This window comes from Diabrotica virgifera, chromosome 9 (assembly GCF_917563875.1).
Source record: "Diabrotica virgifera virgifera chromosome 9, PGI_DIABVI_V3a".
In the NCBI taxonomy this organism is placed as follows: Eukaryota; Metazoa; Arthropoda; class Insecta; order Coleoptera; family Chrysomelidae; genus Diabrotica; species Diabrotica virgifera.
This window is the reverse complement of record NC_065451.1, coordinates 83098255-83121438: the sequence shown is the minus strand read 5'-3', so window position 1 is coordinate 83121438 and position 23184 is coordinate 83098255. Positions and strand designations below refer to the sequence as shown.

Genomic DNA, 23184 nt, shown 5'->3' with positions numbered 1-23184 from the left:
TTTGGGACTCACTTTCTAATTGATTTAAAGTCTTGTGATAATTCTACAAACCCGTTATATTTTATTTGTGATCCAACTTCTTACCACAGTAAATGTATAATAGCTTTAAGAGGGGAGAAAAAAACAAGTTTGAACAAGGAGTTTTATGTATTAGATAATGGGGGGACGTCGTATATATTTACTGTGGATGGTAAAATTGAAACAATACAACATTACAGTTTTAATAGATTACTTTTAATAAATTCTACACAGTATAAATACGGTCAATTACCTGGTTTACATATAAAAAAAGGTGATAAACTTTCGTTTAAACTTGATACGAGTCCTAACGTTTTTGTTCATATCACCCTTCAGTGCCCTCTGGAAAAAAATGTCTAATCTTAAAGAACAAGTCGTTAAAGAACTGCATAAACCTGCAGTGGCGTATTAAGACGATTGGGGGCCCCTGGCGGGAAAAATTTCGGGGCCCTTCGACAAAAGCGAATAGCCTTAACGATAACGATTTTATGGATCTTTTAACTTGCCAGTAACCAATTTGTCTGCAACTAGCAGTCGTTAGTAGGTGGTTTAAATAATACACGCATGCGATTTTGAACGAAACAAAATTATGTTTATTCTGAAAAAAAAAACATTTACAGTAGGTAGTATGTACATATGACTTAATAATTACTATTGTTATATAATATATAAGTACATACACTTTCCCTGAATATACATACGCATTTCAAATGAATTTACGCCTTACTTTTTCTTTTGAAAATTCATCAATTATTTTGTCGGTCTCAATTTTATCCAATATATCTTGTTCTATATACAATATAGCCATATTATTTAAACGTTCCTCCCCCATCGAACTTCTTAAATAGTTTTTTACTCTTTTTAGTACAGAAAAAGATCTCTCGCCTGATGCGTTCGAAATTGGTATCGTTAAAAATATTTTTAAAATTGTCTCAACATTAGGAAAAGTCGATGACATTTCTTTGGCAGCTCGGTACATATCTTTTGCGGTGGTTATTAACTCGTTATTTTCCTACAGGAAGAGTAGAAATTGGTTTAATTCGTCTTCGAAGTTGGACACATCAATATCGTTCTTGTAAATTTCTTTCAGAGAATTTACTGCGGATGTTTTTGATTCGTCTGACAATGCTTTATCAAAAAATACCATAAAATGCTTTAGGTTTGCATCGTATGTCTGATTTCTCCGAGCTAACTCTGCCTTGGTGTTGTCACATATAACGTAAAATGAATTTACAAGGAAATTTTCCTTCTTTCCAAATTCGTGTTCACCTCCTTTCACTTCGTCATGAAAAGTTTTTCTCTTAAGAGGTCGTCGACTTTGTCCGTCTTCTTCAAATGTCAGGCCTGACAAATCAGTTGCATCTTCTTGTACTTTTTCAAATTCATCTCTGAAATTGTCAATAAAATTGTACAGAGACTTCAGGAGAGATGAACCTTTTGACAATTCACACTCAACTGATTGAAATGATTTACTCGTGGCGTTTAGTCGCTGTAGAATCGTGTTCCAAATCACTGTCATCAGCGCGGTTTCAAATTTGCCCATTTTTTTCAAAATTGAATTTGCCTCGATAATCGTGACTTTTTTCTCTTCGCTCGAATTGCAAATCTCAGTTAATGCCGCTTTTATATACGTGTACCCAAGTCTTATAGCTCGTACAGCATCCGCTCTTGCTGACCATCGTGTATCTACGAGTCTCTTCACCGAAACGGCATTTTCACACTTATTTAACTGTTTGCACAAAATTTGCCAACGATGAGTTGATGAAGAAAAAAAAGTAAATAAATTCTGCACAAACATAAAATATTCAATCGCAGCGTTGCAACTTTCTGCTGCAAAATTTCCAATCAAATTTAACGAGTGGCTGGCACAAGGGATATATGCCGCACTCGGACTGTGTTGTTTAACACGCGCCTGAAGTCCCGAGTATTTTCCTGACATATTGGCAGCATTGTCAAACGATTGCCCCCGACTGTTTTTAATATCTATTCCCAATTTGTCCAACATATCCAATATTTGTTGTTCCAAATATGAACTTATATAAATTCTATTGGTATAAATCCGACAAATCTCTCTTTGATGTCACCATTGGACGTAACATATCTTATGACAAATGTCAATTGATCTATATGCGAAACATCAGGCGTAGAGTCAACGATGATCCCATAATAATTTGCAGCCTTAATTTCATCAATTATGTGTGCTGTGACTTTTCTACCAATAATGGTGATAAATTCATCACAAACATTGTGAGACAGATAATTCACGTTTCCTCGTCCTTTATTGCCGTATTTTTGTGGGTGCAATTTCAAGAAGTCGTCATACTCACTTAGGTATTCTAAGCATGTTAAATAATTCCCTTTTCTTGTGGAATCCTTGCCTTCGTTATGCCCTCGGAACGCAATCCTCAAACTACTTAACAGTTTTATTGTGGATATAACCCGCTGCAAGACTTTCTTCCAGTAGTTTACCTCATTTTCTTTTCTCAATAATAACTGAGTATCAACTCTGTTAAAATTTGAAGTTCTTTTATATAAAGTGCAGATAGCTGCCATGTGCTCCTTTGAAAGTTCGTGGTCCGATAACCTAACGATAATCGTTTTCCAGTTCTGGAAACCAGTAATCAATTTCGATTTTGATGCAGAAAACAGTTTGCAAGGGTAGCAATAAACACTTTTGCTTGTTTCTGAAAACTTTAACCAGTCTCGGTCTTCCTTAATTCCATTTGAATTCGTTCGATAAAAATGTTTGTGAGAAAGTCCTCTATAATAAACTTCATCTCTATCTTTGTACGCTGATTTTAATTCTTCAATATTCCCTACATTCGTTGGCTTGTTTCTAAGAATATAGTCAATCATTTTATCCGTTAATATCGCGGGCCATAAAGCTATATCCTTCAGTTTTGTAACATCAAAATCGGTGTCTTCGTCATCTTGGACGTAACTGGAATTTTCAACTTTCGGATTTTCGCCGCGTTCCTGTTCTACTTCTTCATCAAGTTTTTCCTTCGATGTTCCAGCGATGCATGTTTCGGAAGAAATTTCCACGGTAGGGTTTTCGGAGTTACCAGAAGTTGTACAAGGTTGCTCATTTTCCGTACTAACGTTTAAAAATTTGTGCAATGAATTTTTCTGCTGTTCGGCAATTTCTAGATTTCGTTTTAACCTTTTCTTTTTTTCTGCCCCACTTTGATATCGTTTCATGTTTCCTTTCTGAAAAAAATAGTTTTTGTATTTTTTAGTCTACATAATAATAAATATTTAGAGGTTCAACTCCAAAACTTTTCAATCTATATCTATATGAAAAATAACTAGTGGTGTGTTGTCACACATGGTACTTTCCCTCAATGTGCGTGGATATGCAGAAATACATCAGTTGAGATTATTTTATTTAAGTAACTTCATTATAATTTTTTAAACTTTCAAACCCCTTAACGTGAGCCAATGCATTTAGTATTTTACATAATGAAGGACATTTACCTAGTAAATGTTTTTACCAATTTTGTTTTCAATCGGATATTTCTTTCTTTTTTTATAATTTTTTTAAACTTTCAAACCCCTTAAACACCCCCTTAACGTGAGCCAATGAATTTAGTATTTTTCATAATGAAGGGCATTTACCTAGTAAATGTTTTTACGAATTTTGTTTTCAATCGGAAATTTCTTTCTTTTTTTATGATTTTTTAAATATTTACACCCCTTTAAAAACCCCCTTCCTACGTTCCGATTTTTCCCAAAAACTAATCAGATCCAGATTTTTACGTAGTCGATTTTTGGTGAAAATTTCGTAAAAATCCGTTCAGCTGTTTTTTCTAAATCGTTTTTTCTAAAACGAAAAATTTTACCACAGACAGACAGACACACACACACACAGACATTTTTTGGAAAACATGTTTTTTGGACTCAGGGACCTTCAAAACGTGAAAATCAATCAAAATCTCGAAGTCGAAATTTTACACCATCACAATACTTTCCCTCAATTATATAACATATCTTAGGATATGTATAATTGAGGGAAAGTAAAAATTTACGAAAACAGAATTTACGTAAAGGGGAAATGTATTTTATAAGGAATAAAACTTTCGTAATTTATACGGGAAAAGATGCTTGCTGCTTTCATGCGTCACACCATAGTATACTGTTTATTTACTTACCACTGATACTAAGGCAGGCCGCACATCAAAGAAACATGAAACGTAAATTACGTTTCATGGAAATAAACCACTGCTAAACAAATATACGTCCGGTTATTTATGAGACTCTCCGAAAATAAAAATGTGTCATGAGCATGAATCACACTCGTTTCATTGATAGGCGGACTTTGAGATTTGTTTAGCAGTGTTTTCTTTTCATGAAACATGTTTTTCGTTTCATGTTTCTTTGGTGTGCGGCTTGGCTTATAGTGCGATGAACCCTATACGCTATAGTTTAAGACAAAACTCACAACTCACCACAACACACAAACAAGTGCAGAGTGCAGGTATGCGTGTGAAGTGCACAACAGGACTGCTAACACTGCAGTTGCAGTGTTACCAGGCCGACGGAGAAATTATGGTACGGTGTACGGTGTTGCCAGAATTATCGATTTTTCTTCTCTTTTTAATAAAATGCATAAAAATATCAAAAATCAATCATCATCATCTGTAGATTTTTTTCTGTTCTGGCAGTTTTTCATTTTTAAATGTAGCTTTCTATCGCGATTTCGGGACCCCCTGGAGGCGTGGGGCTCCTGGCGGCCGCCAGGTACGCCACCCGTTAAACCCGCCACTGTAAACCTGCAAGAAAAAACTTTAAACGAAGACATGTTATAATTAAAGGTTTGCATGATTTGTGTCAGGCAGATTTAGCTATTGTCACCCTTTGTTAAATACAACAATGGATATAACTATATCCTTATCGTTATAAATAAATTTAGTAAATATGTCTGGGCGTCACCATTAACAGGGTATGAAGTCACCAAATGTATGAAAAAAATTTTATCTCAAATGTCTAAAACCCCTAAACATTTACAAACGGATAATGGAACAGAATTTTATAATTCACAATTTAAACACCTGGTGTCATCTTATGGTATAAATCATTACAGCACATAGTCTAATTTAAAAGCAAGTATTGCTGAACGCGTGATACCAACTCTTAAGTCGAAGTTGTGGAAACAGTTTAGTCTGCAAGGTTTTTATAAATGGGTTAAAATACTACCGTCTTATTGTTGAACAGTATAATAACACCAGACACTCAACTACGGGGAAAATTCCAAGTAAAGTTAATGATCGAAATGCGAAGTATATAACTGCTTACAACTGGTTAAAAACCGTCGATAAACGTAAACCCAAATTTCGGGAAGGGGATTACGTTCGAATAAGTAAATATCGTCACGCGTTTGCTAAATCATACACACCATCTTGGACACTGAAATATTTAAGATTAAAAAAGTACAGTTTACCAACCCGACTACCTACTTACTTGAGGATTCCAAACAAGAGGGGATTAAGGGAGCTTTTTACACAGAAGAACTTCAAAAAGTTAAAAATTCAGATGTATATCTTGTAGAAAAAATATTACAACGCAAAGCTAATCGAGTTTATGTTAAATGGTTAGGTATGGATAAAAGTCACAACTCTTGGATTAGTAAAAATAATGTTGTATAAATATAGAAAACGTAACTAAACGGATTTAGTTCACGCTAAAATAATGTCTGGAGCAGGTCTTTTCATTTTACATACCGTTGTGCAGGGAGTACTTTATATTTACCAACCTTATGCTGTGAAAAATATCCATATATGTTTTGATAAAAATGGTATAAAAAATGATAGTTGGCCTTCACAGTGGGTTAACATGAGCCTCTATAAGCTAAATGGGGTGGAACTTAGATTTGCTTACATACCAAGTAACAGTACAGTGTACAAACTACGGTTACCCTTCCCAAATTACTTAAACGATGAAACAGAATGGCGTCAACTATATAGCTGTTCAGGTGATACTCAAGTTGGAAGAGAATATTTATCAAACATTTGTTTAGCCTGGTATTTAGTTATTTGTGTTACTTTTCTACTTTTAAATGTGATTATTAGATATGTTAAACATTTTGTATTTAATAAATTTTATAAATAAAAGACTTTTGTGTTTTAATATTTATTTAAACCTGTTATTGTATACATGCATTCTATGATTTAAACTTAAAATCGGGGATATTATTTTTGAAGTTTTTTCAATTCTTTTTTTAAACCTGATTGTATCTATTACAAACATTTCCCAATACCTTTGTCGTGCTTGATGGTGTGCATATTTCCAAACTCGTAGAACATGTGTTAAGATGGTCATTAAAAGTTACTCTCTTCCCAGTTTGTGTAGACATCTTTTAGAACTTCTGGATACACATACACTAATTCCAAAATATTACTTAGATCTTCAAAGCGAATGTGGGTGCTTGCGTCGACACTTCTTAACACGTTTTCATAAAAATTACCTGTGTTGTTTCGTAATCGCTGATATAGACTCTTCATATATTCATCGTAATTTCATTGTTTTAAATGGTTAAAATGATGTTGTATAAGCGGTAACACTTCCCATAATTTGCAAATGCTTTCGTACCCCAAATATATATATATATATATATATATATATATATATATATATATGTCTTCATATCAAGGCGAGATCCGTTTGTATCATAAGCTATACAAGATGAGATCCGTTTTGCAAGGCGAGATCCGATTTTGGATCTCACCTTGTATTCACGTGTATATAGTGACATCTCGATGTAACAATGGTTAGGGTACAAGGAAATCGATTTTTGTCTGGACCTCATTTTGCACCCCTTTTGGTGAATTGTATATTGCAGTGGTTCCACTAAATCCGCTGTAGAGGGCAGCGCGCGCGATCCGTTGTGTATATGGTAAATATATATTTTGCAGACAACTCGAGATCCGGTAAATTTGGAAACATCGCAAATGAATTTCACGGTCAGCTCTCTCACTCGGCTTATGTCTAGCTTGAATAAGAATGTTTACATTATTTAAGGGCTCTGTCCAGAAAGGCGATTGTCAAATATCTCGAGAATTAGACGGCATATCGAAAAAACTTTGGAATGCTTTTTGAATGGTTTTTCAAAATCTATATACTTACGCAATAGCAGGGTTCTTATTCTGCCTGCGAAAGCGGTGGGTGTAGCAACTTTGAATTTTCAACTGAAACACTTTATTTTTAATTAAATAGTTGAAATTTAGAATTAAAAATACACAACTTTTGTTTGAATCGATAATAGCTTCTTTAATCCAGTCGGAAGAGCTTCAAAATCGTCGTTTTGATGACATTTTTAGGGTTTAGGGGTACCTCAGGTAGTTAGCTTAAAACGTAAGAAATAAATTTGAATAGTTAATGTTTATTGATAAACAAAGCTCCAATTCTATTTTACTTCAACTCATTTTAAGGCTATTTCAATAAACTAATCGGTTCTTTTTTCAGTTTTTTGGTAAAACATTGTAACTTATAGACGAAAATTCTTAAAATCGGCTATTTTTCATTTAAATTGTCAATAAATAATTAAATTGAGAAAAAATTGGTCAGATTTACATAAATTTTGTTACTCCGTCCATATAGAAACTAAAACAATTGTTACGTAGTTACACTGAGTGTCATAAAAACCGTGTATTTTTACTCATTTCTTTGAGCTATTTCACGTAATATCGAGATATAAGTTGTATTTTTTACATAAGTTATATTAACGTTAAACTGACTTAATTTATAGTTTTATAAGCAACAATTAAGTATAGCGAAATTTATAAAACCTTGTTTAAATTGTTTTACATGCTCTATAATGCGGTTATCTTAAATTTTGTTTTGAATGTTTTTCTTCTTACTGGTAGACAAAAAATGCAAAATGTGCATTTTTGACATCAAATTGTTGATAACCAACATAGTTACTACTCAAAATATTAAAAAAACTAACCGTCGGTATAACAGGTTGCCTGGAAACCAGATGCAGAACAGTACCATAAATGTTTTAGACTTTTTAGCACTTTCTTTAAGTGAAATTTAAAATCATTTACCACCCATGTACACTCATTACGGAATCTGTTACAAGAATTTCAGCGATTTCAGCCATTATTTCAAAATTTATTTGGATTTTCTCTAGTTATCCTTCCAAAAGACAATACATAAATGGTGAATACCTTTTACACCAACTTCAAGGAGGGTAATTTATACAGGTACATACCTGGAATTATTATATGGACCGTTCACTCTTGTTAGAGTATAGTTCCCTCAAATATGAGCTCTTTTAATCCATTTCACGCGGTAAATTAGTCCGCTTTTCCTTTAGGTCTTAGTTCATAGGTTGTGATGTTTTTTTGCCCTCTCTACTATCTTCTTCCACTCTCTCCGGTCCTGAATCTTTTCTCTCCAGTTTGCAATTTCCATCTTTGATATATCGTCTAGCAGTTGATCTTCCCATCTAATTTTTGGTCTTCCTCTTGGTCTATTTTTTACTGGTTTCCAGTTCATTATCTTCCTGATCAGTTGTTCTACCCCTCTTCTTTGCGTGTGCCCAAACCATCTGAGGCTTTGTGCTTTAATGAATTTTACTATATCTTCTCCTTTATTTATTTTTATTATTTCATGGTTCATCAGCTTTCAATATTCCCCTGTTTCTGTCTTTACTGGGCCATGTATCCTTATAATTTTTCTCTCAATTATTTTTAACTTTTCTTCGTCTTTTTTCGTAAGGCACATTACTTTCTGCTCCATAGGCTATCACTGATCTGATTGCTGCTGTGTATATTTTTGATTTTGTTTTTTTTTGCTCAGGTTTTTGTCCTTGAGTAGTTGGTGATACTTCCAATATACTCTATTACCTGCTTTAATTCTGTCGTTTATCTCTATAGTCCTTCCGTTTTTGCCGTCCACCATCACCCCCAGGTATTTGAAGCAATCTACTCTCTGGAATGTATTTTCACCTATCTTTATTTCTGCTATTCTGTTTACATTGTCTCGTGTGCTTATAAGATATTTTGTTTTATTCTGATTGATTATTAGTCCTCTCGTCTTTGCTTCTCTTACCAGGGTTAAAAGTGCCTCTTCTAGTCTTTTTTTATCTCGTGCTACCAGTCCCAGTTCATCTGCATATCCTATGATCTGTGTTGAGCTTTGAATAATTGTCTTTTTCAGCCCTGTGTCCCTAATTACTCCTTCTAGAGCGATATTAAATAGTGTCGTTTGTTGTTGACAGACTGTCTCCTTGTCTTACTTCAAGTTCTATTTTGATGTCATTTGTATCGCCCTCATTTGTTTTAACTTTTGCTGTTGAGTCTTTTATTGTCATTCTAGTTAGTCTTATTAATTTTGCCGGTATCTCCATTTTTTTCATTTCTTTTAATAATTGTTGTCTGTATATGCTGTTGAAGGCCTGTTGGAAGTCGATGAATAGTATGTGTAGCTTTTTTCAATTGTTTGTGTCAGTACGTGTATTGCATCTATTGTTGATCTTCCTTTGATCTATTGTTCTAAAACCCTGTTGATATGGTGCTATAATTTTTTCTGTGTATTGATTTAGTCGGTTTCTTATAATTGTGGTCAATATCTTATACGTTGTATTTAGTAGCATAATTGGTCTGTAGTTGCAGTACTTAGTTGGATCCCCTTTCTTAAAGATTGGTGCGATGTGTCCGTTTTTCCATTCTATGGGCATGCTTTCGTCCTTCCAAATTGTAACCATTAACTTGTGCATTCGCTTCGTGAGCTCCTCTCCGCCGTTGATGATCAGTTCGTTGTTGATTTCATCTGGCCCTGGCGTTTTGTTTACTTTTAGTTGTTTTAATACCTCCATGAATTCCTAATAAGTAGGTGCTACTTCCTCTTCATCTCTGTTATCTCTTATATCCTCATCCTCTGAATATGCCTTATTGTCGTTTTTGTATAGGTCCGTGAAATGTTTTTCCCAATCTTTTTTGTTTATTTTTGTGACAGATTTTTTGGTACTGTAATGTTGTTTTATCTATTCGAACAATTTCTTGTTGTCTTTATTATTCGTTTCTAATTCTTGCATTTGTTCAGAGATCCATGTGTTCTTCTTTCTTCTATAGAGTTTCAATGCTTCTTGTTTTTCTTTTCTATATTGGTCCAGTTTGTTCCTGTTCGGCACTTTGTAGCCATTTGTTTCTTGCGAGGTGCTTCAGTTGACTTTTTTGGTGACATTCCTCATCAAACCATTCTTTCGATTCTTTGTTTTTTTGGAATCCTATTATTTGTTCTGCTGTCTCTATCATGCTGTTCTTTATGTTTTTCCATTATCCTTCTATTTCTATGTGCTCGTACTGACCCAATTTCTGTTCCAGTTGTTCTGTATATTGTTGCTTTGTTTCTTGCGTTTTCAGATTGGCTATATTCCATTTCCTCCTTTTTCCTTCCTTATGATTATTTGCTTTGATTATTTTCATCTTAAGTTTTGCTATCAACAATATGTGGTCAGTGCCTCCATTTGCCCCTCTATATGACCTTACGTCTTGTACTATTTGTGTCCACTTTTTCGAAATTAGAGTATGATTTATTTGGTTTCCATCCATTCTTCCTGGTATCATCCATGGTATTTTGTTTTCTTTTTTATGTTTATGCCCAGTACTAACTATATATGTATTTGTTGCTGCTGCTAGGTTGCAGATTTCTCCTCCATTATCATTCGTAGTTTCATGAATGGTTTCTTTGCCAGCTACATTACGATTATAGTCCTCCTTTCCGATCTTTGCATTGAAATCACCCAATATTATTAATATGTCATTCCTCGGAATATTTTCACAGGTTTCTTCCAGGATGTCTTAGAATTCTGTTTTATCTTCTTGGTTTGCTTCTTCGGTGGGTGCATAGAAATTGACTATCGAGATGTGGGCTTGTTTATTTTCTTATGTAAGATATCCTTTCATTAACTGCTTTGAATTGTATCAGTTTTTCCCTCATTTTTTTGTTCACCATAAATGCCGTACCATTCGTTCCCTGTTTGTTTTCTCCCGAATAATACATGCTAAAGTTTTTCTTCTCAATTTTTCCTTCTTTCTTCCATCGTATTTCCTATACGGCTAGGATTTCTAGTTGGTATTTTTTCATTTCAAGAGCTATTTCTTGCATCTTACCTGCTGCCAGCATGGTTCTAATATTCCAAGAGCCCATTCTAATGGGTTTTGTTCTTTTCTTCTTATTAAGATTATTTCTTTATTTTGTGTGCGTTATTTTGTTTTCGTTAACCGTTTGCATTTCCGAGTCTTTTTTTGCCATGTCATTATCATATTTCAGCCGCTGTTCTTCGTTTATTAGTTTTTTGAATTTTCTATCAGCTGTTCTCTCTCTTCGTCCCATATCTAGATTTTGCCATTCACTATTAATTTCTTGTAGCCGATTTTCGTTTGCTTACCTTTGCTTCTTTCGTCCTTTGCTATTTTAGTTATTTCCTTTTGTATTTCTTTTTCTTTCGATGTCCAATCGTTGTTTATATAGATACGATCTTTATGCTGTTTTAGTTTAGGTTTCTTGTTTAGGATTTCCATTTTATCCGTGAGGGCTTCTGTTTCTATTGCGCATACTGTTTCTCCTATTTTTTTGCACTTCTTAGTTTTATTTGTATTTGCAACTCTTGGGCTCTGAAATTTTCCATTTCTTCTTTTAATTTCTTATAATCATTTGTTTCTACTTTCAACCCAGTTACGATCAAGCTTTTCTTTTTGCTAAATTTCTCCAGTTGCTCCATTCATTCATGTAGCCGTTTTACTTCTTTTTTTAGTTTTTGTTTCTCTGCTTTTACACCCATTAACTCTTTATTGGTTTGTTGTTATTCTTTCCTTATTTGTTTTATTTCCTGAAGCATTTCATCGTTTTTATTCATTAGCTCTTTCATTATTGTAATCATAACATTTTCCATGTCTTCCTTGTTTTCGTTGCCTGCTTTGCTTGGTGACCGTTTTTTAATTTTACTTCTATTAAAACAATCATCCAAGTTTTCTCTTTTGCGTTTCGTTTCATCATCGGTTTAATTTTTTGTGACATTTTTTCCATTTTCTAGGAGTGCAGCGCTAAATACCTGGAATACCGATATTAGATTATCAACAATACTTAAAAAATGAAAGTTACCAATTCACCGGTAGTTAATGCGTTATTTAAAAATTACCTGCGCACCAGAGTTGCCAGTTGGTCTGTAATTAGGATGGGGATTAAAATAGATACGAATTCACCGGGACCCGGAAATATGCACACCCTGATATTCTAGTTACGTAAGCTCGTCCGATTGGCGCATGACGTTAACAACAGAGTAAAGCATATTCCCGTCTATGCGTTCGTAATTCGTACGAACGCGAATGAAATTTGAGAATAGTACAAATGAATGAATTATGACTAAAAGAAACTAAGTGATTTTTATAGTTTAGAGGAAAATTATTAAACTATTTACTTTTATTTAAATTGATTTTCAGTTATTTGTAAAGTTCCCAGTTTCTTGATTATATTGGTATCCGGAAAATAAAAATATTCATATAATCGATATCTACTAAAATTATTATATTTCGTTAGTTGGCAAAAATTGATTAGTGGCCTACACATTAGTAAATATAATTTTTACCAAGGGGAAGAAAAGCCTCAAAATAAAACCATAAATTTAATGGATTGATAAAAAAACAAAATTTTTTACTTTTTAAATAATGTATTTCATCAGATTTAAGTAAGAGGCTTGGAAAAGACAAAAATAAGTTTTACAGTTTTCATGCCATGCACTTTATTTAAATTTTGTGCATGTGAAATAGACGTACATACAGCAACTATGTAGCAGTTTTCATAATTTTTCTTTTACGCAATGTCAGGTTGTTAAGAGACTTGTTTAATTCTTTAATTCGGAAGTACATCCGAGACCTAAAAAATAACTTGTTCGCTTTGTTAGAACAGTCTACAGTTGCACTTTTGGACATAAGGTTTTCTAAATAATTTTTAGTTACCAAAATGGAATCACCATTCATGTGGAAGGAAAAATTGTCTCCAGTTACTTAATATATGACAAGAGAGTGTCTGATGGTTTACATAAACCACACTTACTCAAATGATCAACCCACGTGTACGTTGAAACATCTTCAGATTGAATACTGGAGTCCTTCAATTTATGGCAGATATAACCAGACAAATTCTCCAAACCATCATACTCGAGGTCACTAATGTTTTTTCATTCTAACTCTCATTGAAAACTTGAAAATCCACAACTGTTTCGTTGTTAGAATCCAGCCTTTGGATCAATTGTCCAGAAATTGGTAAATCTGGGATGTCGTCTGTTTAAACGTTCGAAAATTCGTTCCGTTGTCTCTCCTACCCGTATATAACTTTTATAAAATAAAATAAAGCTTTTTGTTAACACTTTAAAAAAAATTTAATGGGTTTTCCCCGAAAAGAGCTTCATTTTATGGTACTATGTATCACGTTAAAATATTTGATTTGGAATTTGAAGGATAAGATCGTCTTTTTATGAGCTACAAATTTACTTTTACTGGTTCTATAGACTAAGAATATACCATTTTTTCGTTTTTTTTATATGCTACATTTTTTCCAAGAATATTTTTTCGATATAATACTTACTTTGTGAGTATTTGCAAAAAACCGCCGAAAAACGTGTTTTTTTTTTTGTTGAAAAGTAAATATTTTTAGTCGCAAGTGACTCTAGTACCTACTACTAAATTAACCTAGTACCTAAGTTAAAAAAACTCTATAGAACAAAAGTTGCTTAAACTTAGTCAGATCTGTTTCCGGACTTATTTTAAACGTATATTTTTTCACCCTCCAAGTAAAAGCAATCAACGGCACAAATTCAACTTTGAAGTGGGGGATGGGTAGAATCTAAATCCAAATTTTCATGCAATTAGGAGTTGACCCTGAAAATTATGTGTGTTTCTTTTTATCTTTTAAATCATTTTACTTAAAATCATTTTTAACTATCAAATAATAATTACATATTGAGTTATTTTATTTTTTAAACTTTAATAATATTTATAAAAAATTTTACTTTCTTGTAATGTATTTTTAAAACAAGCAATCATTTAAATAATTATTTTGTAACAATTTGTATTATTTAAGACTAGTTAGGCCGTACTAAATGTATGTAATAATATAATTTTATAAAATACTATACTCTCATACACTATACTATACTATACTACGGCACTTTCGTTTAGAAATTTTTAACCAGAAATGATTTTCTAAGGCACGTCGAATAATATATCGCTTGTACTATTTTAGTGAGTTTAAAATGGTACTTCCATTTACTACTCAAAAACCATATTTTTGATGTCAAAATTCTCACGTTTTCCGTACAAATTCGCACCCCTAAACAAATACGAAAGTACGCCACTGACAGAGTCGAAATCGGCAAAAAAAATTGTAAAAAATTCAAAAAGCTCAAGGCCAAAAGCACAAACCTCATATTGCCCTCCCACGCCTATACAAAACTCGGACCTCTTAAAAATACGAAAATACGCCAATGACACGGTCGAAATCGGCAAAATCAAATCGCAAAAAATTCATAAAGATTAAGTCCAAAAGTGCAAACCTCATATTGCCCTCCCACGCGTATCCAAAACTCGCACCCTTTAAAAAATCCGAAACCACTTCACTTTCAGAGTTAAAATCGACACAAAAAAATCGCAAAAAATTCAAAAATTTCAAGGCCAAAAGTACATCATATTGCCATCCCCCCATCTATTCAAAACTCGCACCCCTTAAAAAATACGAATGTGCGCCTATGAAAGGGCTAAAATTGGCACAATAAATTCTCAGAAATTTTTAAAAGTTTAAGTCCAGAAGCACAAACCTCATATTGCTACTTACACACCTATACAAAACTCGCACCCCTTAAAAAATCCGAAACGACGTCACTGACAGGGTTAAAACGGGCACAAAAAATTCGCAAGAAAATTTAAAAAGTTTGTGCGAAAGCACAAATTTCATTTTTTTTTAATTTCACGCCTATGCAAAACTCGCACCCCTAAAAAAATCAGCAACCACACCACTGACAGAGTTAAAATCGACACGATAAATTCACAAAAAATTCAAAAATCTTAAGTCTAAAAGCACCAATCTCATTTTGAGGTTTTGTTGAAAATATCGCCATTTTCCCCTCTTTTTTCTACCCACGGATGCGCCACTCATTGAATCTTGGCTTTTCAGCACAAACCTCATATTACCCTCCCCATATCTATTCAAAACTCGCACCTCTTAAAAAACGAAAGTACGCCCATGACAGGGTTGAAATCGGCACAAAAAATTCTCAAAAAATTTTAAAAGCTTAATTCCAGAAGCACTTTCGTCATATTGCTACTTACACACCTATACAAAATCCGCTCCCTTTAAAACATCCGAAAGGACGCCACTGTCAGGTTTAAAATCGACGCAAAAAATTCAAAAAGCTTAAGGCCAAAAGTACAAACCTCATATTGCCATCCCCACACCTATTCAAAACTCGCATCGCTTAAAAAATACGAAAGTACGCCCATTGCATGGCTAAAATCGGCACAAAAAATTCTCAAAAATTTTAAAAGCTTAAGTCTAGAAGCACAAACCTCATATCGCTACTTACACACCTATACAAACTCGCATCCCTTAAAAAATCCGAAATTAAGCCACTGACAGGGTTAAAACGGGCAGGAAAAAATCGCAATAAATTCAAAAAGCTTTTCCAAAAGCACAAATCTCATTTTTTATTTTTTTTTTAATTTCACGCCTGTGCAAAACTCGCACCCCTTAAAAAATCCGTGACCACGCCACTGACAGAGTTTAAATTGACACGAAAAATTCGCAAAAATTTCAAAAAGCTTAAGTCCAACAGCACAAACCTCATATTACCATCCTCATATCTATTTAAAATTCGCACCCCTTAAAAAAACGAAAGTACGCCCATAACAAGGTTAAAATCGGCACAAAAAATTCTTAAAATTTTTTAAAAGCTTAATTCCAGTAGCACATACCTCATATTGCTAGTTACACACCTATACAAAAGACGCTCCCCTTTAAAAATCCGAAACGACGCCACTCACAGGGTAAAAACCGGCACGAAGAATTCGCAAAAAATTCAAAAAGCTTGTCCAAAAGCTTGTCTCATTTTGTGTGTGTGTGTGTGTTTTTAATTTCACGCGTATGCAAAATTCGCACCTTTAAAAAATTTAAAAAAATCCGCAACCACGCTACTGACAGATTTAAAATAACACTAAAAATTGGCAAAAAATTCAAAAATCTTAAGTCCAAAAGCACCCATTTCATTTTGAAGTTTTGTTGAAAATATCGCCATTCCCCCCCTTTTTTCCCCATGGATTCGCCACTGATTAAAACTTGGTTCTTCGAATCCGCCACATCAAACCATTTACAACAATAAAAGTTTGACCAAAATCGCAGTCATAGGGGCGAAGCTGTCATTTTTTGTTTTTTTTTTATTTTTTTTATTTTTAATTTTTTTTATACGTCTCATCAAAAATTAAAAATTTCAAAAAACGTATGTTTTTCGTCTCGTCGATGCGCAAATTTTTATGTCTCGCGAGATTCGATACGTTTCGCCGTAAGGGCGCTACTGGGGCGTGAAGTCAAAAAGTTGACCCCATTTTGGTAGCCACCCCCACCCTTACCGTAGAGGTACGAACAAAATTGACGTTCTCGTAAGTATGGGAACTGGGAAATATCTGGAATATGGCGGAAATTTTACAAAAGTTCGAAAACTCTGGGTACACGAGGGACGACATCCTCATTTTTGGCCATTTCATCAAATTTTCACCTTTGCGAATTTTTTGTGCCGCCCATGTTCGATCTACCGGCTCCAGTCGAAAATCACATTTATTCCTAATGCTTAGCGTCAAAACGCGCTAAAATTTTACCGCGTTCGACCACCCCACCCCTCACCCCATGAAAACTCGCTCCCCTTAAAAAAAAGGAAAGTACACAACATTCCACTAAGAAATTGCAAAAAATTAAAAATGGTTAAGTCCAAAAGCACAACATTCTTCTTTTAAAAGCACCCGATTTACGTCCATCAGAAATTTTTTTTTAACTTTTTTGACCTTTTTGTAAATTTTTTCCTTCAACCCGCAAGTTCGCGATTTTTATGTGACGCCTCTGTTCGAGCTAGCATCCCCGGATCAAAAGTGACACTTATTCCTAATCCTTAGCTTTAAAACCCAATGAAATTTTTTCGCCTTCGACAATCGCACTCCCCACCTCTAAGCAAATCTCGTATCCCTTAAAAAAATCCGAAAGCACGCCCCTGACCGAATCGAAATCCCCACCAAAAATCATCAAAAAATTCAAAAAGCTTAACCCGAAAAGCACAAATCTCCAAGCCTCTTACTTCGGGAGCTACAAAAACGGCCCCCATTGGAATTATGTATATAAGGTGAGGCAAATAAAGGGCCTATTAGAAATATCTCGAGAACTAAAGTAAAGAAAATTATGAAAATTGGAATATAGGGGTTTTGAGGTGTGAACTATTTAATGAAAATATTTTGGTCTCTTTGCTACTTCCAGTTATACCGGAAGTTGGTTGTAACTTCGTTTTTTTAAATGGGACACCCTATATATTTTTACGTTTTTTGATTCTCCTCGATTTCTTCTTTCTTAAAATATAAGGTTTTGTAATATTATACAGGGTAGATTAAAAGACAATTACGTTATTTTATTAATTTCGTAGCAAAATTCACACCCTGTAGAATTGTAGTAGTTTTACATCAAAAACCGTTTATATGTTCAAATGATTTTTAATATGGTCTACTTATGTTACCAATTATTAGTATAGCTAAATTTTTAAGTTTTAGTATACAGGGTGGGTCGAAACTCGGAATGTGTATTTTCTGAGTTTTCTTAAATGGAACACACTATATTTTAGTACTGTAATAAAATGGTATTTTATGGTACATTTTAATTTCTTAAGCATTCCCCATACCCAACTGCTTTAATTTGTGCTTAATTGTTAATCGCACCAACAATCTTAACTACGTAGATATTTTGATAGCTCAACCATTATTGGCAATTTTAAGTAGTCTCGATTATTATGTATTTATTTCCGAAAAATTATTTGTGATTGAATATTTTTACGGCCAACCTAATAAAATTTCAGGTTTTTGTGTTGCAATTAATATTTGGCTTGAATCACCAATAACTCACAAATTGAAGCAGTTAGGTATAGGGATTGCTTAAGAAATTAAAAAGTATCCTAAAATAACATTTCATTACAATACTAAAATACAGGGTGTTCCATTTAAGAACACTCAGAAAACACTCATTCTGAATTTCTACCAACCCTGTATACAAAAAAGGAAAAATTTAACTATACCAATAATTCTTAACATAGACTATATTAAAAATCATTTGAATATAAACCGAGTTTATTATGTTAAAATACTACAATTCTACAGGGTGTGAATTTTGCTACGAAATTCATAAAAAACGTAATTATCTTTTAACCTACCCTATATAATATTACAAAAACTTATATTTTAAGAAAGAAGAAATCAAGGAGAATCCAAAAATGTAAAAATGTACAGGATGTCCCATTAAAAAAAAACGAAGTTACAACCAACTTCCGGTATAACCGGAAGTAGCAAAGTGACCAAAATATTTTCATTAAATAGTTCACACCTCAAAACCCCTGTATTCCGAATTTCATAATTTTCTTACCTTGAGTTCTCGAGATATTTCTAATACGCCCTTTATCTGCCTCACCCTGTATAGAGATAGACATTAGGCAGTTTTAAATGCATGTAGTATACTCTACTATACCAAAATATTGCACTTTCGTTTAGAACTTTTTAACCAGAAATGATTTAAAAACCAACAGTATACATTTGTCCTCATCTTGCTATAGAACGTCGAATAATATATCGCTTATACTATTTCTGTGACTTTAAAAGTTACCTTTTAGGCGCGTCGAATAATATGTCGCCTGTACTATTTTGGCGACTTTAAACAGTACTTCCGGTTGTATTTCTAAATCCGTTACTCCGAGTTAAATTACATTTTTATAAAAACTGAAATAAATCAAAACACCCTGTATTTAGGTATAGGGAAACAAATCGCAAAAAATTCAAAAACTTAGGTCCAAAAGCTCAAATCTCATATTGCCCTCCCACACCTATAAAAACTCGCACCCCTTAAAAAATACTAATTTGCGCCCCTGACATGGTTAAAATCGGCACAAAATAATAGCAATAAATTTAAAAATCTTATTCCAAAAGTACAAATGTCATATTGCCACCCCCACACTTATACAAAACTCGCACCCCTTAAAAAATCCAAAACCACGCCCATGACAGGTTTGAAATCGGAACAAAAACAAATCGCCAAAAATTCAAAAAACTTAAATCCAAAAGCTTAGCCTCATATAGCCCTCCCACACCTATACAGAACTCGCTCCCCATAAAAAATACGAACGTACGCTCCTGACAGGGTTGAAATCGTCTCAAAAAATTCTCAAAAAATTTAAAAAGCTTATATCCAAAAGCACCATCCTCATATTGCCCCACACGCCTATTCAAAACTCGCACCCTTTAAAAAATACGAAAGTACGCCCCTGACAGAGTTGAAATCGGCAAAAAAAATCGCAAAAAATTTAAACAGCTAACATCAAAAGTACAAACCTTATATGGCCACTCTCACACCTATACAAAACTCGCACCCCTTAAAAAATACGAATGTACGCCCATGACAGGGATGAAATCGGCATAAGCAATTCTCAAAAAATTCAAAAAGTCTAAGTCCAGGAGCACAAACTTCATATTGCCGCCCTTAAACACCTATACAAAACTCGCAACCCTTAAAAAATACGAAAGTACGCCCCTGATAGGATTGGAATCGGCACGAAAAAATCGCAAAAAATTCAAAAAACTCAATCCCAAAAACAAAAACCTCATTTTGTGTTTCTTTTTAATATTTCAGCCCTATGCAAAACTTGTACCCCTTAAAAAATTCGAAATCACGCCACTGTCAGGGTTAAAATTGACACGAAAAATTTGCAAAAAATTCAAAAATCTTAAGTCCAAAAGCACAAACCTTATGTTTTGGTTTTGTTGAAAATATCCCTATTTTTGCCCCCTTTTTTCTTCCCATTGATACGCCTCTGATTCAAACTTAGTTTTTCGAATCCGCTAACATCAAACCACTTACAACGGTAAAAGTTTGGTCAAAATCGAAGCCGTAGGGACTGAGCTATGTCAGTTTTTCTGTTTTTTTCATTTTTTTTACTTTTTAATTTTTTTTCGAAATTTTTTATCTAAAATTGAAAATTTCGAAAAACCTATGATTTTCGTCTCGTCGATGCCCAAATTTTGATGCCTCGCGCGACTCACTATGTTACGGCTTAAGTACGCGACTGGGCCGCGAAATTAAAAAGTTGACCCCTTTTTGGTAGCATCCCCCACCCTTACTCTAGGGGTTGGAACGCGGTTTATGGTTGCTTTGCATGTAAAAACTGTGAAATATTTTGGCCATTTCGGAAATTTTGCAAACATTTAAAAACTCCGGGTACTTCGAGGGGTGAGTTTGTCATTTTTGGCCATTTCTTCAAATTTCCCCTTTGCGAAATTTTTGTGTCGCCCCTGTTCGAGCTATCCGTTCCAGTCGAAAATCACAATTATTCCTAACGCTTAGCGTCAAAACGCGCTAAAACTTTATCGCTTTCGACCAACCCACCCCGTACCGCTATGATAAACTCGCTCCCCTTAAAAAAAAAGAAAGTACGCCCCTGGAAGGGATAAACTTTGCACGAGAAAATTGCAAGAAATTTAGACAGCTTAAGTTCAAAAGCACAACATTCTTCTTTTAAAACCACCCGATTTACGTCCATCTGAATTTTTTTTTCAACTTTTTTGCCCTTTTTTTCAATTTTTTCCTTCAACCCGCAAGTTTGCGATTTTTTTGTGACGCCCCTGTTCGAGGTAGTATCCCCGGGTCAAAAGTGACATTCATTCCTAACCCTTAGCTTTAAAACGCAACGAAATTTTTTCGCCTTTGACAATCGCACCCCCCTCCCCTAAGTAAAACTCGTACCCCTTAAAAAATCTGAAAGCACGCCTCTGACCGAATCGAAATCCGCACCAAAAATCATCAAAAAATTCAAAAAGCTTAACCCGAAAAGCACAAATATCTCCGTCTCGTACTTCCGGAGCTACAAAAACGCCCCAATTGAAATTATGATATATGGAAATATAATAATTACATTTTGGTTTCGTAGTAAGTGTTTTTTAATAATATTAATGTATAGTTTTAAAATATTGTATTGCAAATAATTATCATTATTAAATGGTTATTATTTGTCAAGTATTCTTTTTCTTTTTTCACACCCTTATGTATGTAATAAAACTAAGGGACTTTCTGAAAGGTCAATCGTAGACTTTAAAGACACAAAAGAAGCGATACTTAAAAGTTACGCCCATTATATATCTTTATATCGTGGGAAATATACAATACAACACGAGCTCCAACCGCTCGACTAATACTCTTTAGAGCTGGCATCAGTGTGTGATCTCGCGTTGAACGGTAAATATCTAAAATTTCGTATATAAGTCCTCCCCTTTATTTTCAGCGACGGATCTCGTTTCGCTGTAAATTTATCAGAAAAATTTAAGTACAAAAATCTTTTCCCCTCTAAGTGTGCCATGATTAATATGTTAATTATAAAGATACTTATGAACAATATACTCCAATAATTAATTTCCTATTGGTGGATCTCGGGTTGTCCTCGATTTAGTCGGATCTCGCCTTGATATGAAGACGTATATATATATATATATATATATATATATATATATATATATATATATATATATATATATATATATATATGTATGTATATATATATATATATATATATATATATATATATATATATATATTTGTACAAATATTTTCGACCGTACTGTGTTATAGTGGTTTGAAGTTTCAGCAATTCGGTCATGTGAAATAAAAGTCTATTTGTTATTTCTCAATATTTCGTCACACTTTTGTGACTTCTTCAGGAGAAAACTGTAAATTTATTAAGATTAGAAATTAACAAAAGCTAAATATTTAATTACTTACAACTATAAGATTATATTATATTATCCGAAATAATAAATGTCAAAATCAAAATTAAGTCAATGTCCCTTACGATATGTTAAAAAAAATCTAAATTAATACTCTTAGGACCGGTTGTTCGAACGCTAATCAACAATGATCATTATCAAATATTTAATTACTGTCGCCAAAACTGTCAATGTCAACTTTGTTTGGGTTGCTGAAAACATAATTAATTACAATTAAGAGATTTATTATTAATTATGTTAATAATTATTGTTATATTAATTGATTATAGTCTCAGAATTGTAACTAATTATGTTTTACCAACCCAAACAAACTTGACATTGACAGTAATTAATTATTTGATAACGATCATTGTTGATTAGCGTTCGAACAACCGGCCCCTATAGTTGTAAGTAATTAAATATTTAGCTTTTGTTAATTTCTAATCTTAATAAATTTACAGTTTTCTCCTGAAGAAGTCACAAAAGTGTGACGAAATATTGAGAAATAACAAATAGACTTTTATTTATATATATATATATATATATATATATATATATATATATATATATATATATATATATATATATATATATATATATATATATATATATATATATATATATATATATATATATATATATATATATATATATATATATATATATGAAACTTAAAGCTAAAATCAATATCAATAAAAGAATTAATATTAAAAATAAACTCACCAGGCTTCCGGGTTGAACCGCGTCGTTGATTTCTAGGCCAAGCTTTCGACGTCCTCTCTGACGTCATCTTCAGGGCTTCCGGGGTCTCAGTCTCCTGAGGCTCCAGACACTACACTCACTACTCAATGCACTACTGTTGTTGTTGACGCTGGGGCGGGTATTTATACCGTGGACTGGCGTGACTGACGTGGCTGTCGATGACGTGGCGGAGTGGGAATTAGCGCGAAGACTATTCGGAGCGGGATTTGGATTGGCGCGAAGATTTTTGACGGCGGGAATTGGAGCAGACGATGTTTTCTTTAGGAGGGGTCTCCAAGTCGAAGGTAAACGGATGCCGTCATCTCTTTTATTGAGACAATTTGGCCGTTTTTCGATTTCTATAGCTTCTCGGATAATCCTT

General features: G+C 33.6%; 1 protein-coding gene across 1 annotated transcript; it reads right to left on the bottom strand.

Annotated features, from left to right (window-relative positions):
* Positions 1-611: 611 nt before the first annotated feature.
* Positions 612-3219, bottom strand: LOC126891057 (zinc finger MYM-type protein 5-like). Its single transcript, XM_050660235.1, has 2 exons — positions 2397-3219; positions 612-616 (listed from the first exon to the last, which is right to left on the bottom strand). The coding sequence occupies exons 1-2, from the start codon at positions 3217-3219 to the stop codon at positions 612-614; spliced, it is 828 nt and encodes a 275-aa protein (XP_050516192.1).
* Positions 3220-23184: the final 19965 nt, after the last annotated feature.